A 22,536-nucleotide genomic window follows, 5' to 3' on the forward strand; every position below is an offset into this window, starting at 1 on the left:
TTTTGGCTAACTTGGGCAATTCACACTTGTTGGGGGTCACCGGGGGTTGGTGGATTCAGCCCAAACCCTTTCTGGGTTTTTGTGGATTTATTGAGAGGAGTCTTCGACTAATTTTATAGAATTTTCCGGGTGATATTTCGGCCCGAAATCCTCATTCTTATAGGAGGGCATATTGTTGATTCGCTGGTAAATTTGCATCACTTTGTGGGTTTAGTTTTGACTTGGAGTTGAGCCAAACCCTTTCTGGGTGTTTTTGGGCATGAGGAGTGGAGCTCGTGGCTGCAATTTCAGAGTGATCCAGGCATTCTATAGAGCAGAATCTTTAGTTCCATTCTAGCAGCAACAACAATAATTTCTTTAGTGTGCAGTACTAGTTTGGGCCAATATTTCCTCCAGATCAGAGTTGTCTCACCTGGGTACAACAATAATTTGTTGAGTAGTGTGCACTACTAGTTTGGCCAATATTTCCTCCAGATTAGAGTTGTTTCACTTGGATACAACAATAATTTCTTGAGTAGTGTGCAGTACCAGTTTGAGCCAATATTTCCTCGAGATCAGAGTTGTCTCACCTGGGTTTTGCATAGCTTGTAGTAGCAAGGCCAGGTTCCATTTTCTTTACTCTTTGCACTCATCATTCTCGATATTAATAAAATGGCTCAACTGTTCTGCTTTATTTTCTTGGTGATTTGATATGCATGTGCGGTATATGTTTATGGTTGTTGTTCCTTGTACATGTTTCTGTTATTTGCTGTAAATTTTCAATTTGGAATATTACACAAGGTCACCATGTTAACCACTAAAGGGTGCTAGGCTCCTCAAGCTAGATGAGAAAGATGGTCCTATTCTCTATAAACCAAGCTTAAGCTTGGAAGTAAATTAATTAATGCAAGATACTAATCCTAGTATGCAAGTGCAAGAGATGGATGAGTGCTCTTAAGGTGAGATCACTTAATTACTTAAGTATTCAATTACAATGGTGTTTTAATTATGAACAATGAAATAGACAATCTCAACCAAAAGAGAAAGTGCTTTAGCTTAACAATGCTAGAAAATGTTGCCGGTAACATCAATAGACAATTGGCTCAAGAGATAAACAATACAAGATCAAAGCTTCTTAAACTTCAAGATTATAATTAACCAATCATCAATATGCCAATTATATGAGAGAGACAACTTAGATGACTTATCACAATTATGATTCAAGATAGCATCCACAAGAGATATCCAATTCAACAATGAGTCTACTTACCCAATGGCAATGAGAAATTTAGAGCTATAATCCACAATGTCACTTAGAGCAAACTTCATCAAAATTACCAATCAAATTAGAGCACTTACGTGTGTAAATGCAAGAGTGAAACTAGATGTCAATGACCAAAATTAAGGTCAAATCACTTCAACCACGAATGATTGATGAATTATAAAAATTGATTAACCAATTTTAGAGACTTATATGCAATTTATCACTGCTGCAACCTTGTTTTCAGAGGTCTGCAATTTTATATCAGCAGTCAAGAGATGATGCTAGATGCTACAGATAAGCTAGAAAATCAATGCATTCAACTTCCAATGATATCCAATTGATTATAAGAGTGCTTGAAAACTATAGATCAGATTTTTTATGCTCAGATCAGACCTTAGAAAAACATATAGCAGACCTGCAATAGTTCAGAAAATTAGTGATTCAGTCCAACAAGGTGCCAAATTATAAATACCAGTGAAGACAATATCGTCGAAATATCGCTGATATTCGGAAATATCGCGATATTTTCAAGGAGACGAGATATCGCCGAGGAAATATCGCAATATTTTGTCTCCCCGAAAATATCGCGATATTTCCGAAATATCGGCGATATCTCGGGGAAATATCACGCTACGATCCAAAATATTGCCGGGCAACAACGAAAAATGCCGCCGCGGAAAGTCCAATTTTGTTTTTTTTTTTCAATCATTTTCATTTCTGATTGTTGGAGAAGGAAGGGGAGAGCTATGTGCGTGCTACCAAGGAGGGTTTGAGTGTTGAATAGCCATTATCGCCACCAACAACGAAGATTTTGTTGATCTAAGCTTGAAGAACAGTGAGACAATTTCATTTTTTCCATTAACAGGTATGTTCAAATAAACCCCTATGTTAATGAATTTTTTGATAGTTTTAGGATTATTCTTGCTTGCCTATTTGCCTGCAATCATTTTGCTTGTTTTTTTTTCCATTTGCTATGATTTTCATGCCCATGAGTAAATGAAAGGGTTTTCTCCATATTTGGAGAGAACTCCATTTTTTTTTTAAACTTTCAAATACACCCTCTTATTGTCATTTATGGTTTTTTATTGAATTCACATTGCAAATAATGTAGCAAAAAAAATATTTTGTAAAATGATGTGGTTATTACTTATTAGTTCCAATTTTTTTTTTGGTGCCCGAGGTTTGAGTTAGTTCACTACAAAATTCAAATATGCCAAAAGCCTTGGACCCATTTTGGGAGTATGGGGAGCCTGATGGTGGGACAAATCGGCCATATCTTACATGCAAATTGTGTGGGACCAGGATGATAGGAGGGGTTACACGATTGAAACATTTGGCTAGACTCACTGGACATGATGTTGGGATTTGTACAGTTTCTAATTCGGAGCTTATACAAAAATCTCTTGAGGCAATTGATGAAAAAGACAGAGAGAAGGAAGAGAGAGAAAGAAACAAGGCTGAACGTGTAGGTAGATCTTTAGGGATATCTTTTCCTGATTTTGATGTTGAGGGTAGTGGGAGGGCCTCCACAACATTACCTGCTACTGCTAGTGCGAGGTCATCATTTTTTGTTCCACGAATAGGACATGGATCACAACCTGGCGTAAAATCACTTGTTAAAAAAAAGGAGAAGCAAGAAGCAGATAGAGTCATGGGGAGGTGTCTTTTCTGGAGCGACTTACCTCTCAGCATTACCAAAACCAATCCATTTTGGCAGCCAATGTGTGATGCTATTGCTGTTGTGGGCCTAGGGTACAAAAGTGCTACATATGAGGAGTTGCGGGGGCCAATTCTTCAAGCAGAAAAGCAGGACATCAACTCTAGATTGGTGGAGTTGAGAAAAACATGGGAAGTTACTAGATGCACAGTGATGTCTGATGGTTGGACAAATAGGAAGGATATGACCCTTCTAAATTTCTTGGTACATTGTCTTAAAGGTACCATGTTTATTAAATCAGTGGATGCATTAGAACATATCAAAGATGCAACAATGATATGTGAGTTGTTAGATGGGTTCATTCGGGAGATTCGTGTGCAGAATGTGGTGCAAGTCATAACAGACAATGCAACTAATTATGTGTCTGCCGGCAAGTTGCTTATGGAGAGGCATCACACATTGTTCTGGACTCCGTGTGTAGCACATTGTCTCAATTTGTTGCCTGAGGATTTATGTGCCAATGTGTTTATTTCATGTTGTTATTGCTTTATATGTTTAAAAATCTGAAAAAAATGAATATATTATGCATTTTTTATGCTTGCCGATATTTATCGATATTTTGCCGATATTTTCGCCGATATTGTCGATAAGATGTTTTCTGGACTCTCGCCGATATTTTGCCGATACTGATATTTTCAACATTGATAAATATCGATTTGTTGCTTGAGTGATTAGTAGATAATTTTTAGCCAATTTTAATGAATTTATTGGAGTTATATGATTGCATAAAACAACTGTAGCAAAACAGAGATAATGATGAAGGGAAGAGAGACAAACCAAGAGGTCTGGAGGCCTAGTTGAGAGCTAGTTTGACCTCCAATGGGCTTGTCCACCTGCAAACACAAAATTATCTCAAATAAATGTTGTAAAAACACAAGGTTAGCCCCCTAAAACAATATCAAAATCAGAGGCGACTGAATACAAGGCTAGCGCACGGGCTAGTAGGCTAGAAAACCCCAAGACTAGGGATAGAAATGACAAATGAGGGGCTAGAAGAGCAAAATAAGGGCAGAGACCAAGGGAAAAGGACAAGATGAGGCCATGAGAAGGGAAAACAAGCCCTTAGAGGTTGACTCAAGGGGAAAACAAGCCCTAGAAGGGCTAGCGGCTAGGGTTAAAGCCCCTTGGGGGATGCGCAAGGCCCTAGAGAGAGGCCGAGAGGGAGGATGAACTCCTAGAGGCCACGACAGAGGAGGAGGGATGCGGCCCTAAAAGGGTTGGATGACTCCTCTAGAGGGGTTTGAAGGCCTTTAGAGGCCTCAGCTAGCCCTAAAAGGGTTGCGATCAAGAGAAAAGAGGGGGTTGAGGAGCCTAGGAGGTCACTAGGCCTCACGACTAGGTTGGAAATGGAGGATGGCTAGACCCAAGGCCTTGAAAAAATTTTCAAACCCTGCAAACAAAATTTTATCCACAAATTTGCTGCCAAAAAAGTTGGACGTTGGGCTTGGAGGGTGAATGGAGGCTAGATTTTGCCTTCCTATGTAATATTCCTAATTAGCTATGGCTAATTGGAATATTCGATTTTGTTCGATTTTTGTCTTCTATAGTTATTTGTAAATAAAAAGTGAGGAAGGGGGAACATAACTCACTTTAGAATAAAAAGTCACTTCCTAGGTAGCACAACGTTGTGACTTAAGGGGGAACTAAGGGGGCCAAAGGGGGACGTAGAAATGGGGCCCACGCAGACACATGGAGGGACTGCGTAGGAGGGAAGGAACACATGGCAAGAAGGGGATCACGCAGGAGAAGGTGAGCCTAGGGATAGTGAGAGGCAGAGGCTATAAATAGAGAGGAACCCCCTCATTTGAGATCATTCAGTTATGTGCATTTTGAGCTAGTCGTTTCGACTTCTGAGCACGCCGGCTGTTTAGCTAGTCTGTAGTATTGTTTAGTGCATTGAGTGTCTCCGTTCGGAGATCTCACCCTTAGCCCCGGGGGACTTCGAGTGCCTGCTCGGGCAAGGTATTTCCTTTGGTGTTTCAGCAGTAGTTTCATCAGCATTCCAGCAACAGTTTTAGCAGCGTTTTAGAGGACTACGCAACACTGGGAGAGGGACACAGTTCTGTTTGGTTGTTGTGCTGGATTGGGGTCTTGCAAGTGGGTTTTTACAGGGAGATTGTGTAGGGGTCCAGCGCTTGTCTCATTGGAGGATTTTGGCAGGGTTTCAGGTGGTGTTTCAGGCAGAGTTTAGAGGGATTTTCTTCAGTGGCAGCGCAGGGCATCGAGGAACTGCGCAGAACCCCAAGGGGGTGTTTTTCAAGGGTCGGCCATTCCAGGAAAGCTTTCTGGGTTCTTTTGGGTTTCTTGAGTAGAGCTCGAATCCAGAGTTTCAACTTTTTTCGAGGAGGGGAGCAACCCCAAATCATCACTTGTTTCCTAGTAGCAACAGCAACATCCACGCAGAGAGGCCATTTTTGTCATTCTGAGAGTATTTCTTCACTTGTGTTGTGCAAGTCGAGGTGCCATTTGTCTGTTCACCTCTTGTATTCAGTCTATTGCTCAGTATAATAATATGGCTTAGCTTTTTCTCGCTGCATTTCTTGTGTATCTGCTTATATTTTCGGTTTACATTATTATATGCTGTTTCACTGTTATTTTATCACTTTTGGGTTATTATATCATTTGCACATATTTGGTTGGGATTTTTGCTGGGGTTTGAGGAATATTCCGAGTTAGGGATATTACAGTGGTATCAGAGCATAGATCTGGCTCAGCTTGTGGAGCTAGCAATGTATGACACCGGGAGAAAAGCCATACATTTGTTACGGAGGTAGGAGGTACAGAGATATTGGATGTAGGTTGGAGAATACATACGAAGAGGGAGGTTGTGTTCCTGTGGCAGATGCAGAACAAGGGGAACCTGTGGTAGTGTTGGCATTATGGCTAAAGTGTTGTCCTTGATGGAAACCCATTCAGGTGATAGATCACAGTACTTCAAGTCAGCAGCAGAGATTGATGATCAGCTATCAAATATTGAAAAAAATAAGGGGTACGCAGGTACACCTTACATAAGGTGCGTACACGCAGGTCGGTGTTACATAAAGTGCGTACATACCCGCAGTTATCCCGTTCAGGAGGTGCGTACCCCCAGTGCACACATTTCAAGGCAAAGAAATTCACACGTGGGGTTTCTTATGTTTAACCTTTGGTATTTAGCCGACGGTTTTGTGTTATTATGGTGTCGGCTCGTGGTATTAATCCATGATTTAAGGAAGAGCTTTCCTATATAAAGCAAAGGAGATCATTTGGCTTGAGCATGTTTTGTGTTGAATATCTTATGAGGGCTAGATCTGAAATATTATGATCTCTTGGAAGTAATGTCTAGATCTAAATAAGGCGAATCTATTGATGGATCGAGATCTCTTCGGCGCATGATCAGATCTGTAGATCTGTCTATCTGGGTTATTCTTGAAGTCTTGAAATCATCTATGCCCGAAGGTACGCAGGTACAGTGAAAGAAAAGTGCGTACATACGCAGGAACGAAGCGTTTCAGGTGCGTACATACGCAGGAACGAAGCGTTTCAGGTGCGTACATACGCAGGCACAAAAGGGTTTCAGGTGCGTACATACGCAGGCACAGAAGGGTTTCAGGTGCGTACATACGCAGGCACAGAAGGGTTTCAGGTGCGTACATACGCAGGCATAGAAGGGTTTCAGGTGCGTACATACGCAGGCACAGAAGGGTTTCAGGTGCGGAGGTCCGCAGGCAGTTCAATGGACTCAGAGCGAGGTACGCAGGCGAGCAGTTGAGCAGGGTGCGTACGTAAGCAGGCGAGCAGTTGAGCAGGGTGCGTACTGTAAGCAGGCAAACAGTTGAGCAGGGTGCGTACTGTAAGCAGGCGAGCAGTTGAGCAGGGTGCTTACGTAAGCAGGCGAGCAGTTGAGCAGGGTGCTTACTTCTCTTAAAATCTTTGTTTATCATTGCTGTGTTCTGGGTTTGGTCCTATCATTGACTGGGTGATTCTCTTATACTTGATGATCATTTGATGCTTATGGATCCAGTTTGAAAATTTATGAAAAGTGGTCCTTGTAAAGAAAAAGTAGGGGGTTGTAGCTCCATTCCAGGAGAGACTGGAAAACGAGAGAGAGAGTTGTAGCTCTCTGCAGGTTGCAGCCTGCGTACTGGTAAATGACTGCACCAGTACATAACCATTGTAAAAGGAGTTTCTAATTTGAAAGAAGATAGAGACATATTGCAGCAGGTGGTTTTCACCCACATTGGGTTTCCACTTTACATCTTGTGTTCTTTGGTGTGACTATCTGTTTTTTTGTTCATGTTCATTATTTTATGGTACTGACATGCAAAAATAATTCAAGGAACAAATAAGGAAGATTTATTAAAAGTGTTAGATAATACTGATTCACCCCCCCCCTCTCAGTATTATTTCCAACAATTGGTATCAGAGCAGGTCCTTCAGAGAAGCTTGATCGCTTGAAGGTAGATCGTTCATCATGAGCAACTACGAGAAAGAAGCATCAATCAGGCCACCGGTTTTTGATGGGACAAACTTCAATTATTGGAAGGTAAGAGTTACTGCCTATCTTCAATCTCTTGGTACAGAAGTTTGGGACATCGTAGAGACAGGCTACGCTTTTCCTTCAGCCACTCCTACAGATGCAGCCGAGAAAAAGAAGTATGAAACAAATGCGAAGGCAGTCAGTACTCTATTAGGATGTATATCCCAATCAGAATTCATGAAGGTAATGCACTATAAATCCGCAAAAGAGATATGGGACAAAATTGTCACGAGCTATGAAGGAGATGAACAGGTAAAACGTGCTAAACTTCAAACTCTCAGAATTCAGTATGAGACTCTCAAGATGCATAATGATGAAAGTGTGGCTAACTATTTTCTTCGGGTAGATGAGGTTGTTAATTGTATGAAAAATTTGGGTGAAGAAATAAAAGAGGCTATTGTGGTTGAAAAGGTTCTAAGATCATTGTCTCCCAAGTTTGAATCTAAAGTATCTGCAATAGAAGAAAAGGAAAATCTACGAATCCTTACTATGTCTCAGCTACATGGAATTCTAACTGCTTATGAAATGAGAAAGGGAGGTCCATCAGACAGAAGAGAAGCTGCTTTCAAGGCATCAGGCAAAGGAGATTATTATGAAGCAAGCCACGTCCCAGAAGAAGAAGAAGAAGAATCAAATTTTGTCAGAAATCTTCAAAGGGGTTCTGGAAGGTTCAGAGGTAAGTTACCTTTTAAATGCTTTTCTTGTGGAAGAGTAGGTCATTATGCTGCAAAATGTCCTTATAAGGATAAAGGAAAGGAACCTGCTAGATGGAACAAGAAACAGAATGCAAATAAGAAAAGCTACTACACTCATGAAGATAGTGATGGTCTATCAAACAGTGATGAAGATGAACGAGGTAATGAATATAAGTTGTTAATGGCATTTGAAGATGATGATTATATGGATGCTATAGATGTGGATAACCTTTATGATGAAATTACTAGACTCAAGAGATGTATAGAAGAAAAGAATATGATCATTGATACTCTACAATTTCAAATTGATGAAAAAGAAAAACATCTTGAAAAATTAGAAGGTGAAATTGTTGGTCTTAGAAAAGAGATTGAGAAAACAAAAGCTATTAATCTTAAGTTTGTCAAAGGATCTGAAACTTTGGATGAGATTATCAATATGCAGCGGTCTCCACTAAACAAGACAGGTTTGGGCTATAATGGAGAAACTTCTCAAGCATCCACCTCAAAAAGTTATCTTGATGCAGCAAGAAGAAATGAGCAAAAGCACAATGAAGATCATCAGGTAAAGCAGGGACGAATTACAAACAGAAACTATCAGGGGCAATCCATCTTAAGGGTGAACAAAAGCTACAACCAGCCACAGGTAAAATCTTCTCAATTTGGTTCAAGAATAGATGACAATAGAAATTACAATCAATTGGCTGGTAGATTCGATAACCGCAGAAGTTTCTTCAATGGACAATGCTTTTCTTGCCATAACTTTGGTCACAAAGCAGCTCAATGTGTTGCATATAAAACGATCATGACTAGGGAAGCTCAAAAACAAAGAAGTATGACGGGGATTACAAAAAGGACCTATAACAACTTTTCGGTTCTTGAAAATGAAGTTGAATGTTCTATTTGCAATAACTTTGGTCATGAAGACTCTGAATGCAGGAGCAGGTTTCAGCAGAAAAAGGAACAAGCCTCAAGCACCAAAACATGGAGAATAAAGGAACCTCAAACAGAAAGATGTGGGATAGCATTTTATGCAGAGGGACAGGAAAATCTATGGTACATTGACAGTGGATGTTCGAAGCATATGACAGGTGATAAAGAAAAACTTGAGTCTTATTCTACTCTAGAAAAGGGAAAGAAAGTCTCTTTTGGAAATATACTCCTGCAACTATAAAAGGAAAAGGCATTGCTCAGTTAAAAGAAAAGGTCAAGGCTGGAAATGTTTTGTATGTTGATGGATTGAAGCATAATCTTCTAAGTGTCAGCCAGATGTGTGATCAAAGAACCGAGGTTATATTCAGATCAAATGGATGTCTTGTTCGTGATCTTGATACAGGTAAAACAGTGATCAAAGGCAAAAGAACTCCAAATAATTTGTACATATTTGAAGAAGGACAACAACAATGCTATCTGAGCAAGGATGATGAGCACTGGTTATGGCATCGGAGGTTGGGACATCTAAGCTTTTCACAAATAAGGAAAGCATGCAAATATCAGGCAGTTCGCGACCTTCCAGATATCAAAATTCCTGACAACACCATATGCAAATCATGTCAGTTTGGAAAACAAACCAGAACTAACTTTCCAGAGAAAGAAGGATCAGCTAGCATGCCTCTTGAGCTAGTACATACAGATACATGTGGTCCTTTCAGGAAAAGAACACCTCGAGGAGAAGAATACTTGATATTATTCATTGACGATTTCTCCAGGTTTGTCTGGTTAGGACTTATGAAGCACAAAGATGAAGCATTCGAAAAATTCAAATCCTTCAAAGCCTTGGTTGAAAATGAATCAGGTCACAAAATTAAGTGCCTCAGATCCGACAGAGGTGGGGAATTTACTTCAAATGAATTTTTCGATTTCTGTGAAGAACATGGGATAAGAAGAGAATTCTCTACAGCAAGAACTCCTCAGCAAAATGGAGTTGTGGAAAGAATGAACAGAACAGTCCAAGAAATGGCTCGTGCTATGCTTGATGAGTCAGGAACTCCCGCAACTTTCTGGGGTGAAGCTACACATGCTGCGGTTGTTATTCTCAACAAAACAAATGTCCGGGTGAACAACACTCAAACTCCTCATGAGCTCTGGAGTGGTAGGACTCCTTCGGTAAAGCACTTCAAAATCTTTGGGAGCAAATGCTATATCAAGAATACTGATGAGCAGCTTGGCAAACTTGAACCTAGAGCAGATGAAGGCATTCTTCTTGGTTACTCTCCACATAGCAAAGCATACAAATGCTACAATAAAAGACTTGGCAGAATTGTTGACAACATTGATGTAGTGGTTGATGAGAAGGGATACATTCCTAGGCAAGTACATCATGAAGACATCGAAGAAGATGAAGGCTACCCCCAACGACAGAATGATGAAGAAGAAGAACCTCAAGAAGAACCTCAAGAAGAACCAGAGGAGCAAACAAGAATAGAAGAAAAGACTCCATCCAGATATGTTCAGAAGAATCATCCAGAATCTCAGATTATGGGGCAGAAAGAAGCAGGTGTACAAACAAGAAGAACAGTTGCAGAAGCTTCAAGCTATTTGGCATTACTCTCCTCTACTGAACCACAAAATGTGAAAGAGGCATGCAAAGATGAATGTTGGGTGAAAGCAATGGATGAAGAACTTGAGCAGATCGAAAAGAACAACACTTGGGAGCTGGTTCCTAGACCAAAAGATAAGAATGTTATCGGAACAAAATGGGTCTTCAAAAATAAATTGAATGAAAATGGAGAAGTAATTAGAAACAAAGCCAGACTTGTTTGTAAAGGGTATGCGCAGCAAGAAGGAATAGACTTTGAAGAAACCTTTGCTCCTGTTGCAAGACTTGAGGCCATCCGAATGTTCCTTGCTCTCTCAAGTTTTCAAAACTTCAAAGTATTTCAAATGGACGTGAAATCAGCCTTTCTGAATGGAGACTTGGAAGAAGAAGTGTACATTGAACAGCCAGATGGGTTCATTCTTGGAAATGATCCAAATCTTGTATGCAGATTGAAAAAGGCTCTCTATGGTCTCAAACAAGCTCCAAGGGCTTGGTACTACCGTTTGGACAAATATCTTCATCAACAAGGCTTTTCAAAAGGATCAGCAGATAGCAATCTTTATATAAAAGTTGAAAATGACAAATTGCTAATACTTGTTGTGTATGTAGATGACATTATTTTTGGGAGCAATGAAGAAGCTATGAGTCAAAGCTTTGCCTTGGTCATGCAGAAAGAATTTGAAATGTCCTTGCTAGGGGAACTGACATATTTCCTTGGTTTGCAAATCCAACAAAAAGAAGGAGGAATCTTTTTATCTCAAACCAAGTATCTCAAACAGATTTTGAAGAAATATGGTATGGAAGATGCAAAACCAGTATGTACACCCATGGTCACAGGATGTAGCCTCAGTGCAAATGATGAATCTGCAGCAGTACATCAACCAACCTACAGATCTATGATTGGAAGTTTACTTTATTTGACAGGTACCCGACCGGACATCATGCATGCAGTTGGAATAGTTGGAAGATTTCAGGCAAATCCGAAGGAGACTCATCTTCAGGCAGTGAAGAGAATTTTCAAATATCTTCAAGGGACTCAAAATTATGGCTTATGGTATCTTAGAGATACAGATCTTACACTTCATGCTTATACAGATGCAGATTGGGCCGGAAGCGTGGATGACAGGAAAAGCACAAGTGGTGGTGCGTTCTTTATGGGTTCCAGACTGGTATCTTGGTTCAGCAAGAAACAGAGTTCGATTGCCTTGTCTACAGCTGAAGCGGAATATGTTGTTGCTGCATCTTGTTGCACCCAACTCCTTTGGATGATGCAGACTTTGCAGGATTTTCAAATCACTTGTACACCACCTATCCCCATCTTATGTGATAACACAAGTGCAATCAGCATCTCAAAGAATCCGGTTATGCATTCAAAAACCAAGCACATACCAATCAAGTATCATTTTCTCCGGGAACAAGTGCTTGAACAGAAGGTCAAGTTGGAGTATGTTCCTTCTAAGGAACAAGTTGCTGATATTCTCACCAAACCATTGCCCAGGGACACTTTTGAATACCTCAGGCAAAAGCTGGGGGTTGTTGATGCATCATCTTATTGCTGAACCTCTTCTCATTGATGGTACAGGTTCAGGGGGAGCATATAATGCATTGTTGGCATTATGGAGGATGTGCAGAAGGAGATCTTGGAAGTAGCTGCAATATGTCTCTATCTCTTTCATGGTGGATTATGGTTCTTCGTTGCAGATCTGGTTCATATTCAGGGGGAGCATGTTCTTAGGGGGAGCATAACCCTTTGCCCTTGATGTCAAAGGGGGAGAATGAAGCTGAAGTTTTGAGGTTGCCATCAAGTCCAAAGGGGGAGATTGTTGGCATTATGGCTAAAGTGTTGTCCTTGATGGCAACCCATTCAGGTGATAGATCACAGTACTTCAAGTCAGCAGCAGAGATTGATGATCAGCTATCAAATATTGAAGAAAATAAGGGGTACGCAGGTACACCTTACATAAGGTGCGTACACGCAGGTCGGTGTTACATAAAGTGCGTACATACCCGCAGTTATCCCGTTCAGGAGGTGCGTACCCCCAGTGCACACATTTCAAGGCAAAGAAATTCACACGTGGGGTTTCTTATGTTTAACCTTTGGTATTTAGCCGACGGTTTTGTGTTATTATGGTGTCGGCCCGTGGTATTAATCCATGATTTAAGGAAGAGCTTTCCTATATAAAGCAAAGGAGATCATTTGGCTTGAGCATGTTTTGTGTTGAATATCTTATGAGGGCTAGATCTGAAATATTATGATCTCTTGGAAGTAATGTCTAGATCTAAATAAGGCGAATCTATTGATGGATCGAGATCTCTTCGGCGCATGATCAGATCTGTAGATCTGTCTATCTGGGTTATTCTTGAAGTCTTGAAATCATCTATGCCCGAAGGTACGCAGGTACAGTGAAAGAAAAGTGTGTACATACGCAGGAACGAAGCGTTTCAGGTGCGTACATACGCAGGAACGAAGCGTTTCAGGTGCGTACATACGCAGGCACAGAAGGGTTTCAGGTGCGTACATACGCAGGCACAGAAGGGTTTCAGGTGCGTACATACGCAGGCACAGAAGGGTTTCAGGTGCGGAGGTCCGCAGGCAGTTCAATGGACTCAGAGCGAGGTACGCAGGCGAGCAGTTGAGCAGGGTGCGTACGTAAGCAGGCGAGCAGTTGAGCAGGGTGCGTACTGTAAGCAGGCAAGCAGTTGAGCAGGGTGCGTACTGTAAGCAGGCGAGCAGTTGAGCAGGGTGCTTACGTAAGCAGGCGAGCAGTTGAGCAGGGTGCTTACTTCTCTTAAAATCTTTGTTTATCATTGCTGTGTTCTGGGTTTGGTCCTATCATTGACTGGGTGATTCTCTTATACTTGATGATCATTTGATGCTTATGGATCCAGTTTGAAAATTTATGAAAAGTGGTCCTTGTAAAGAAAAAGTAGGGGGTTGTAGCTCCCTTCCAGGAGAGACTGGAAAACGAGAGAGAGAGTTGTAGCTCTCTGCAGGTTGCAGCCTGCGTACTGGTAAATGACTGCACCAGTACATAACCATTGTAAAAGGAGTTTCTAATTTGAAAGAAGATAGAGACATATTGCAGCAGGTGGTTTTCACCCACATTGGGTTTCCACCTTACATCTTGTGTTCTTTGGTGTGACTATTTGTTTTCTTTGTTCATGTTCATTATTTTATGGTACTGACATGCAAAAATAATTCAAGGAACAAATAAGGAAGATTTATTAAAAGTGTTAGATAATACTGATTCACCCCCCCCCTCTCAGTATTATTTCCAACAGGTAGACGTAGAACAGAGAGAGCCAGTAGTGGACGTAGAACAGATGGCAGACGAGGACGGGAAGAGATTTGCGGATATGCTTCTCAAATCAATGCAGGATTTGTCGAGGCAGATTGAGGTGATGGGGCAGAGATTCACGGCAGTAGAGGCTAGACAGCGTGAGAGTCCACGAGTTTTTCAGAGTGGTGAGGGATCAAGTGCATCTCATCACTTGCCAGAGCAGCGTGATACTACGCAGTAGATGGCCTCACATGCCCCTACATGCTCTACTATGCCCACTTTCTTAGGAGCAGACATGGGGGTCGTAGCCTAGCAGGAGGTAGAGCCTGGACATATGGGCGATTATTTTGCAGAGTACCAGGCCTATGGGCAGGAGTTTAGGGAAGCCCTCTCATTTAGAGATTTTGTTCAGCTCCAGCAGGGTAACAGACCCCGCGACCGTCACAGATGGTACAGGCATTACCATGACGGCGACACCCACCGTGCAGCGAGCAGATTCCACTTGCCTACGTTTGATGACTCATCAAACAGTTCGATAAAGTCTTGGGTAGAGAAGCTGGACATTTATTTCCAGCTTAACCAGATGTCGGAGGCAGAGGCCATCAAGGTGGAAACATTGCATTTGGATGGCGAGGCCCAAGATTGGTGGTTTCACGGGATGGTTACACTCGGGCATTCTATAGTGACGACATATGCGGAGTTTACCAGGAGATTGATGGAGCGATTTGATCGGAGGGATCCAAAGCAGCATTTTGTTGAGCTGACAAGGGTCAAACAGACAGGGAGTCCAGAGACCTACATTGCAGATTTCTTGAGGGTCTCCGTGATGGTGCCAGACCTCTCCACGGCACAGAGGGTCTATATGTATGTTGAGGGGTTAGCAGAGCCACTTCGGGGTTTAGTGCGATCTACTAGACCAGCTACGCTCCAGGACGCTATCAGCAGGACCCGGGACTTACAGGATGTTTTACCCAGGACCCGGCCACCTTACCCCCAAATACAACCTTTTTAGTCTAAGGGGAAGGACGTGAGGATTCCACCTCCAAAGGGGAATCCAGGACAAGTAGAGATTGAGGACGATGTCAAGAGGGAGCTGAAGAAGAAGCGGTTGTGCTTCACATGTCAGGAGCCGCGGGCACCAGGACATCGATGTGCTGCTGGAAAAGCACATTTTATTGAGGTCTTCTCTGAGAGTAGTGGAGAAGAGGACGAGGAGGAGGATGTGGAGGCAGGAGATAGCCACGCCATACAGGGACCTTTGCCACCTCCACCACCAACAGCAAGTGGTGCATCTTTTGCACCCATCGGAGGGGCTCTTGCAACGTTGCGAGGCGTTCCCAAGTATCTGACGCTACGCGTACGAGGGATAGTGCGTGGCCAGCGCCTATCAGTTTTGGTTGACAGTGGGGCAACCCACAACTTCAATGATGCACAGATGGTTGAGCGGAGAGGCATTCAGACAGAGAGCTTCGATGGGTTTTTAGTATTGGTCTAGGAGATCAGACCATGACGTGTGCTCGTTATGTTCCGAAGCTTTCGGTGACGATGGGCACCTACACATTGACTGACCACTTTTTCGTGGTCGATATCCTGGACACCAACATGATATTGGGTGTCCAGTGGCTTATTACTCTAGGGAAGGTCACGACGGATTGGAAGACCCTAGAGATGGAGTGGGATGATGAGAAGACCGGGAGGCATGAGAAGATACGGGGACAACACACATATCCGCCTCAGACTGTGTCGGCTCATCGGATGGAGGCAGTCTTCCGGAAGGCAGACATAGAGTGGGCAGTGGAGCTGCATGCATCAAAGGCAGGGACCACAGGACAGACAGTACATCCAGAGATCCAGCCCATCCTTGATCGGTATGCCATAGTGTTCGGAGAGGTTCCACAAGGACAGCCACTAGATCGGGGGTTCGAGCACACTATCGAGCTTGAGCAGGGCATCCAGGCAGTGATCACCACCCCCTATAGGCACCCCAAGGCCTATCGGGACGAGATTGAGCAGGCTATCCAGGAGTTGCTGGCACTTGGGCACATTCGTCCGAGCACGAGTCCTTTTGCTTCTTCTGTGGTGTTGGTGAAGAAGAAGGATGGTACATTGAGGATGTGCATTGACTACAGGGCCCTGAACAAGAAGACCTTGAAGAACAGGTACCCCATACCCAGGATCGATGAGTTGATGGACGAGTTGAGGGGAGCCCGATTCTTCTCAAAGATTGATTTGAGATCTGGGTACCATCAGATTCGCGTGAGAGAGCAGGATATTCCCAAGACCGCCTTCAGGTGTCACTATGGGCACTTTGAGTTCTTGGTGATGCCTTTTTGGCTAACCAACGCCCTAGCTACATTTCAGTCCTGCATGAATCACATCTTCCATAGTCATTTGAGGAAGTTTGTGTTGGTATTCTTCGATGATATTCTCATTTACAGCAGGACTTGGGAGGAGCATCTCCAACGCATTGAGACAGTATTGCGTATCTTACGGGAGCAGCAGTTCTATGCCAAACTCTCCAAGTGCGAGTTTGGGTTGACGGAGATGTTGTATCTGGGACACATCATAGGGGTGGACGGAGTGAGGGTCCATGAGGAGAAGATCAGGGCCATCAGGGAATGGCCGGAGCCGAGAAACTTGACGGAACTTCGAGGATTCATTGGTATTTGCACTTATTATCAGAAGTTCGTCAAAGGTTTCTCACAGTTTGCTGCACCCCTGACAGATTTGACGAAGAAGGGGGCATTCAATTGGTTAGATATAGCGCAACGAGCCTTTGACAGGCTTAAGGAGGTTATGAGCAGCTGCCCAGTGCTTGCGTTACCAGATTTTACGTAGCCATTTGTCTTGGAGTATGATGCGTCGGGAGAGGGGATCGGCGTAGTATTGATGCATGGAGGTCACCCTATAGCATTTGAGAGCCGAAAGCTCCTTCCGCACGAGAGGTTGTATTCCATATACGACAAGGAGATGTTGGCCATCATGCATGCATTGGCTAAGTACCGACAGTATTTGGTAGGCAACAGGTTCAGGGTGAGGACTGATCACAACAGCCTCAAGTTCTTTTTGGAGCAGAAGCAGCTATAGGAGAGGCAGCAGAAGTGGATCAGTAAGATCCAAGCATATGACTTTGAAATTGAGTATGTCAAAGGTAAGAACAATGTGGTAGCAGATGCCATTTCACGTAGACCAGCCACGTTGTCTCTTATGAGCTTGGATACAGATTGGAGGGCTCGACTCTTAGTAGAGTACTCCAAGGACAGGTTTGCATGTGAGGTTTTGGATGGGCAGGTGGCAGATGACAGGTACAGGGTGGTCGATGAGATCATCTACTACAGGGACTGGATCTTCTTGACTGAGGGGTCTCAGCTCAAGAAGAAGATACTCCAGGCATCACATGATTCCCCATTAGCAGGACATCAGGGTTTTACCAAAACCTACACGGTCATTAGGGAGAGGTTCTCATGGAAGGGCCTCAAGGAGGACGTACTCCAACACATTCGAGAGTGCGATGTTTGCCAGAGGAACAAGGGAGAGATGAGCCATCCCGCAGGATTATTGTAGCCTCTTCCCATTCTTGAGGGGAAATGGGAGAGTATTTCGATGGATTTCATCATAGGGTTGCCCATGGTACAGGGCAAGGATTGTATCTTTGTCGTCGTTGATCGACTGACGAAGTATGCACATTTCTTTGCCATATCCGCACACTATACAGCAGCACAGGTGGCCGAGCTGTTCTTTAGGCTACATGGTCTTCCTAAGACCACCGTCAGTGACAGGGACAACTGTTTCATGGGCGGGTTTTGGCAGGAGCTTTTCCGATTGGTGGGGACGGAGCTGAGATCGAGTACCAGCTATCACCCACAGACGAACGGACAGACGGAGATAGTTAACAAGTGGCTGGAGGGCTACTTGCATAACTATGTCAGTGGGCAACAGCGAGCATGGCTGAAGTGGCTACATCTGGGGGAGTACTGCTACAATACTTCACATCACATGTCCATTGGTATGTCACCATTCTATGCCTTATATGGGTATCATCCTTTATCTTTTGTCGACGTGATGTTTGGTGATAGCAGGGCTCCTAGAGCCAAGATTTGGATCCAAGAGAGTCAGGATATCCTCCGAGCTCTCAAGGATAACATAGCTACAACGCAGAACCAGCAGAAGCTGTATGCCGACAGGGGTCGGGTGGAGAGGCAGTTCGAGGTAGGGGACATGGTCTACCTACGATTACAGCCATAACGACAGTCATCACTGAAGCAGAAGGGGGGTGAGAAGCTCAAGCCGCGCTTTTATGGGCCATACAGGGTGATATGCAGGATTGGACAGGTTGCATATGAGTTGGAGCTGCCCCAAGGCAGCAATATTCATAACATTTTTCATGTATCATGCCTGAAGAAGGCATTGGGGCAGCAAGTGACTGTGACGGATGAGCTACCACTCATGGACGATGAGGGGCATTTGGTATTGCAGCCGGAGGCTATCATTGACACTAGGGAGAGGCGGTTGCGGAGCAGGACGGTCCGGGAATTCTTGGTGAGGTGGAAGAATTTGCCGGATGAGGATACCACTTGGGAGAGTGAGATCTTACAGCATCCATCACTTTAGTTGCTTGAGGACAAGCAACATTTTGCCGGGGGAGATTGTAATATTCCTAATTAGCTATGGCTAATTGGAATATTCGATTTTGTTTGATTTTTTCCTTCTATAGTTATTTGTAAATAAAAAGTGAGGAAGGGGGGAACATAACTCACTTTAGAATAAAAAGTCACTTCCTAGGTAGCACAACGTTGTGACTTAAGGGGGAACCAAGGGGGCCAAAGGGGGAAGCAGAAATGGGGCCCACACAGACACATGGAGGGACTGCGCAAGAGGGAAGGAACACATGACAAGAAGGGGATCACGCAGGAGAAGGTGAGCCTAGGGATAGTGAGAAGCAGAGGCTATAAATAGAGAGGAAGCCCTTCATTTGAGATCATTCAATTATGTGCATTTTGAGCTAGTCGTTTCGACTTCTGAGCACGCTGGCTGTTTAGCTAGTCTGCAGCACTGTTTAGTGCATTGAGTGTCTCCGTTCGGAGATCTCACCCTTAGCCCCGGGGGACTTCGAGTGCCTGCTCGGGCAAGGTATTTCCTTTGGTGTTTCAACAGTAGTTTCATCGGCATTCCAGCAGCAGTTTTAGCAGAGTTTTGGAGGACTGCGCAGCACTGGGAGAGGGACGTAGTTTTGTTTGGTTGTTGTGCTGGATTGGGGTCTTGTAGGTGGGTTTTTACAGGGAGATTGAGCAGGGGTCCAGCTCTTGTCTCATTGGAGGATTTTGGCAGGGTTTCAGGTGGTGTTTCAGGCAGAGTTTAGAGGGGTTTTCTTCAGTGGCAGTGCAGGGCATCGAAGAACTGCGTGGAACCCTAAGGGGGTGTTTTTCGAGGGTCGGCCATTCTAGGAAAGCTTTCTGGGTTTCTTGAGTAGAGCTCGAATCCAGAGTTTCAGCTTTTTCTGAGGAGGGGAGCAGCCCCAAATCATCACTTGTTTCCTAGCAGCAGCAGTAGCACAACAACAACATCCACGCAGAGAGGCCATTCTTGTCATTCTGAGAGTATTTCTTCACTTGCCTTGTGCAAGTCGAGGTGCCATCTGTCTGTTCACCTCTTGTACTCAGTTTATTGCTCAGTATAATAAAATGGCTTAGCATTTTCTCACTGCATTTCTTGTGTATCTGCTTATATTTCTGGTTTACATTATTATATGTTGTTTCACTGTTATTTTATCACTTTTGGGTTATTATATCATTTGCACATATTTGGTTGGGATTTTTGCTAGGGTTTGAGGAATATTCCGGGTTAGGGATATTACATCCTAGGCCTAGATCTGCCTCAAAACCCTAGCGAAAAGCTCTTGATCAACTTGAAGTCCACTTGCACAAATGAATAAAAAAATGCCAAAACCCCAAATATATATACAAAGAATAAAACCCAAAAAATAATAAAACCCCAAGTGCTGCAAAACAAATGGGTTAGAAAAAATTTACAAATTATTTACAAATGTACAATATTTACAAATTTTAAAATTTTTAGAGAAATAATTTTGGATAAATAACAATGGACGAGTATATTTTCAAAAAAATAGATATTGGCCAAACCCTTCTACAAAATTAAATACCATGGAAAAATTTTAGAGCCCAAACATAGTAAGCTTTCCCCATAGTCTGTGAACTTGGAGCCCAATGGCTAGCGTACCTGTAAATCTCTATTATATTATCAAGAAAATTGTTAGATCATATAGTGAATATATCAACATAATGTTCTTATCACCGACAAATGAAATAACAATTATTAATCAATATTTCACTCCAAATAGAATCACACATAACTAACACATACCACAGATCAGCAGAAGAAAAACACCATGAACTGAACCCCAAAGTCTTTCTATTATGATACAAAATGTTCCCAGCAGAGTAGCTGCTCAATACTAGCGTTTAAGAATTTACATCATCCAAAGATATCCAATAGAAGCAAAATGACTTCTTTCTATAGAGAAACCCCTCCAAGTGGAAAATAACGACTAGTTGGCTTGATCCCTGTCAAAATAATCTCGATCGTTGAAAATAACTTGATGATCTTTTAATCTCCACTGTCGAATTTTTAATTTTGAGGAAAAATTCGAATTTTTCTTAAAACTCACTTTTAATTAATTCAAAAATTAATATTTTGGATTAATTTCCTCAAAAAATTGACTTTGACTTAATCACCAAGGTCCAAGGGCTCAAATTTTCTTAAAATATCCATTTTTCCCTTGGTGGAGGACCTCTAAAATTTGACTTTCTTTTGGCTCAAAATTAGTTAGTTTTCCGGCTTAGGATTTAATTTATTTTTGCCAGAAAAATTAATTAATTGACACTAGAGGGGATTAATAATTTTTCCATCTTCAAATATTTTAGCCATGGTTTCCAAATATGAGGGACCATATACTAAAATATTTTTTTACATCAAATAGTTACAATATCAATCCTTAGAATATTTACCCAATTGCGTGTCAGAATATGATCTAGTATAGACCAAGTGCGTTTGTAATAAAATGATTTAGCCAAATGTGTTCAAATTATTCCCAAATACTTTTACAAAGACTCAATATAACACTAGGACTCATCTAAGACCTTGTCAAGAGATTCCACCCTAGCTTTGGGGTTTAAGACGGAAGAAAAACTCTGCCGATTATCCGTGTTTAGAAACACACATAATTCAGCGAGGTTAAAAAACTTCCTAGGATGAAACCTGTTGCCAACATCAGAGGCTTATCTAGGGGTTGTTACGTAATTAAACAGTCATACTAACATCATTTACAATATAACTTGCAAAAATTGGGTTTACATTGATAAAACTGTGCTGGATGATGACTTTGAATTGTGAAAAAATTTCTTCATGTCTTTGCATTCTGCTTCCTTGGACTTGTTGACAAAGTGTGGTCAACAAGGACAAAGGCACTTACCACAGGGGGTGAGTGGTTGCCTTGTTTGTTGTTATTTTATGGTGCCAATATGTTCAAACTTTTATACCCTGTTTTCCCATGAATCTATGACAAGGCTGGAAAGTTAAGATACAATAGGTGGCGCATGGATCTCTAACACACTTTTTGTTTTTTTTCCCAATGACACTTCCTCCTTCAAATGCACCTTGTTTATTGTTATTTTGTGGTGTCAATATGTTCAAACTTCTATGTCTTGTTTTACCACAAGTCTATGATGAAAATTGAAATTGGAAACTAAAGATAAGTGTAGATCCTCTCTTAAATAAAGACCTAGCCTAGTATAGACTACTTGATCAAAATTAACTTTCTTCACATGCCACTTGACAAAAATAAGTTTCTCACATAGAAAATAAAAATAACTTCCTTTCGATGCTTCTTGACGAAAACAACCTTCCTTAGATAAGGATGTCTAAAACTAGCCCATGTCTAAAAATTGAAATTTACTAACAACAATAATGGCTAAAATGAAAATAGATGGCTAAAAATAGGCAATGTCTAAACACAAATAGTCCTAATAATAAGAATGGCCAAAAAATAGATTGCTAAAATAGTTGATGTGATTGAGTCTTTTATCTCTGAGTTGGCCCATTACTATGCATTTGTTCCAAAAATATGCCAGGGCCCTTCTTTCATAGCAAATCCACTTGTAATATTTGACCGATTAACTAGCTAGCTTTCCATTGTCATAATTTGCTTCTTTGTAGTTTGTCAAGGAAGAATGCAAGGGGATAGTTGTCATATTATTTAATCTGTATATTGTGCTTGATTAAATACATGTAGAAAGTCACTTACTGATCTTGGACATATAGTCTATTTCAGGCAGAAAGGAGTGTTTCCAACCTTTGAGTCCGTTGAAATGCGTAACTTGGCAGAAAGTATCAGTCGGTAATGTTAGAACTTTAGAATTATTTTATTGTTCACGTTACTATCGGTTGTAGGCAATTATTTTCTCCAAATATCTTTGCAAGGGATAGATATAGTCTGCTATATGAAGATTTCTCCCATTACCAAAGTAGA

At 42.1% G+C, this 22,536-nt stretch overlaps 1 protein-coding gene across 1 annotated transcript in view; it reads left to right on the forward strand.

Moving 5' to 3' along the window:
* Positions 1-22,536, forward strand: part of CCP1 (P-loop containing nucleoside triphosphate hydrolases superfamily protein) — a 338,936-nt gene that overhangs the window by 103,985 nt on the left and 212,415 nt on the right. The window contains exon 4 of the mRNA XM_089417946.1: positions 22,339-22,404. Coding sequence (XP_089274072.1) covers positions 22,339-22,404 — 66 coding nt within the window. The remainder of the gene's footprint in view (positions 1-22,338; positions 22,405-22,536) is intronic.

This window comes from Pinus tabuliformis, chromosome 3_2 (genome assembly GCF_031772625.1).
Source record: "Pinus tabuliformis cultivar Carrire ecotype Pingquan chromosome 3_2, CPIR1, whole genome shotgun sequence".
In the NCBI taxonomy this organism is placed as follows: Eukaryota; Viridiplantae; Streptophyta; class Pinopsida; order Pinales; family Pinaceae; genus Pinus; species Pinus tabuliformis.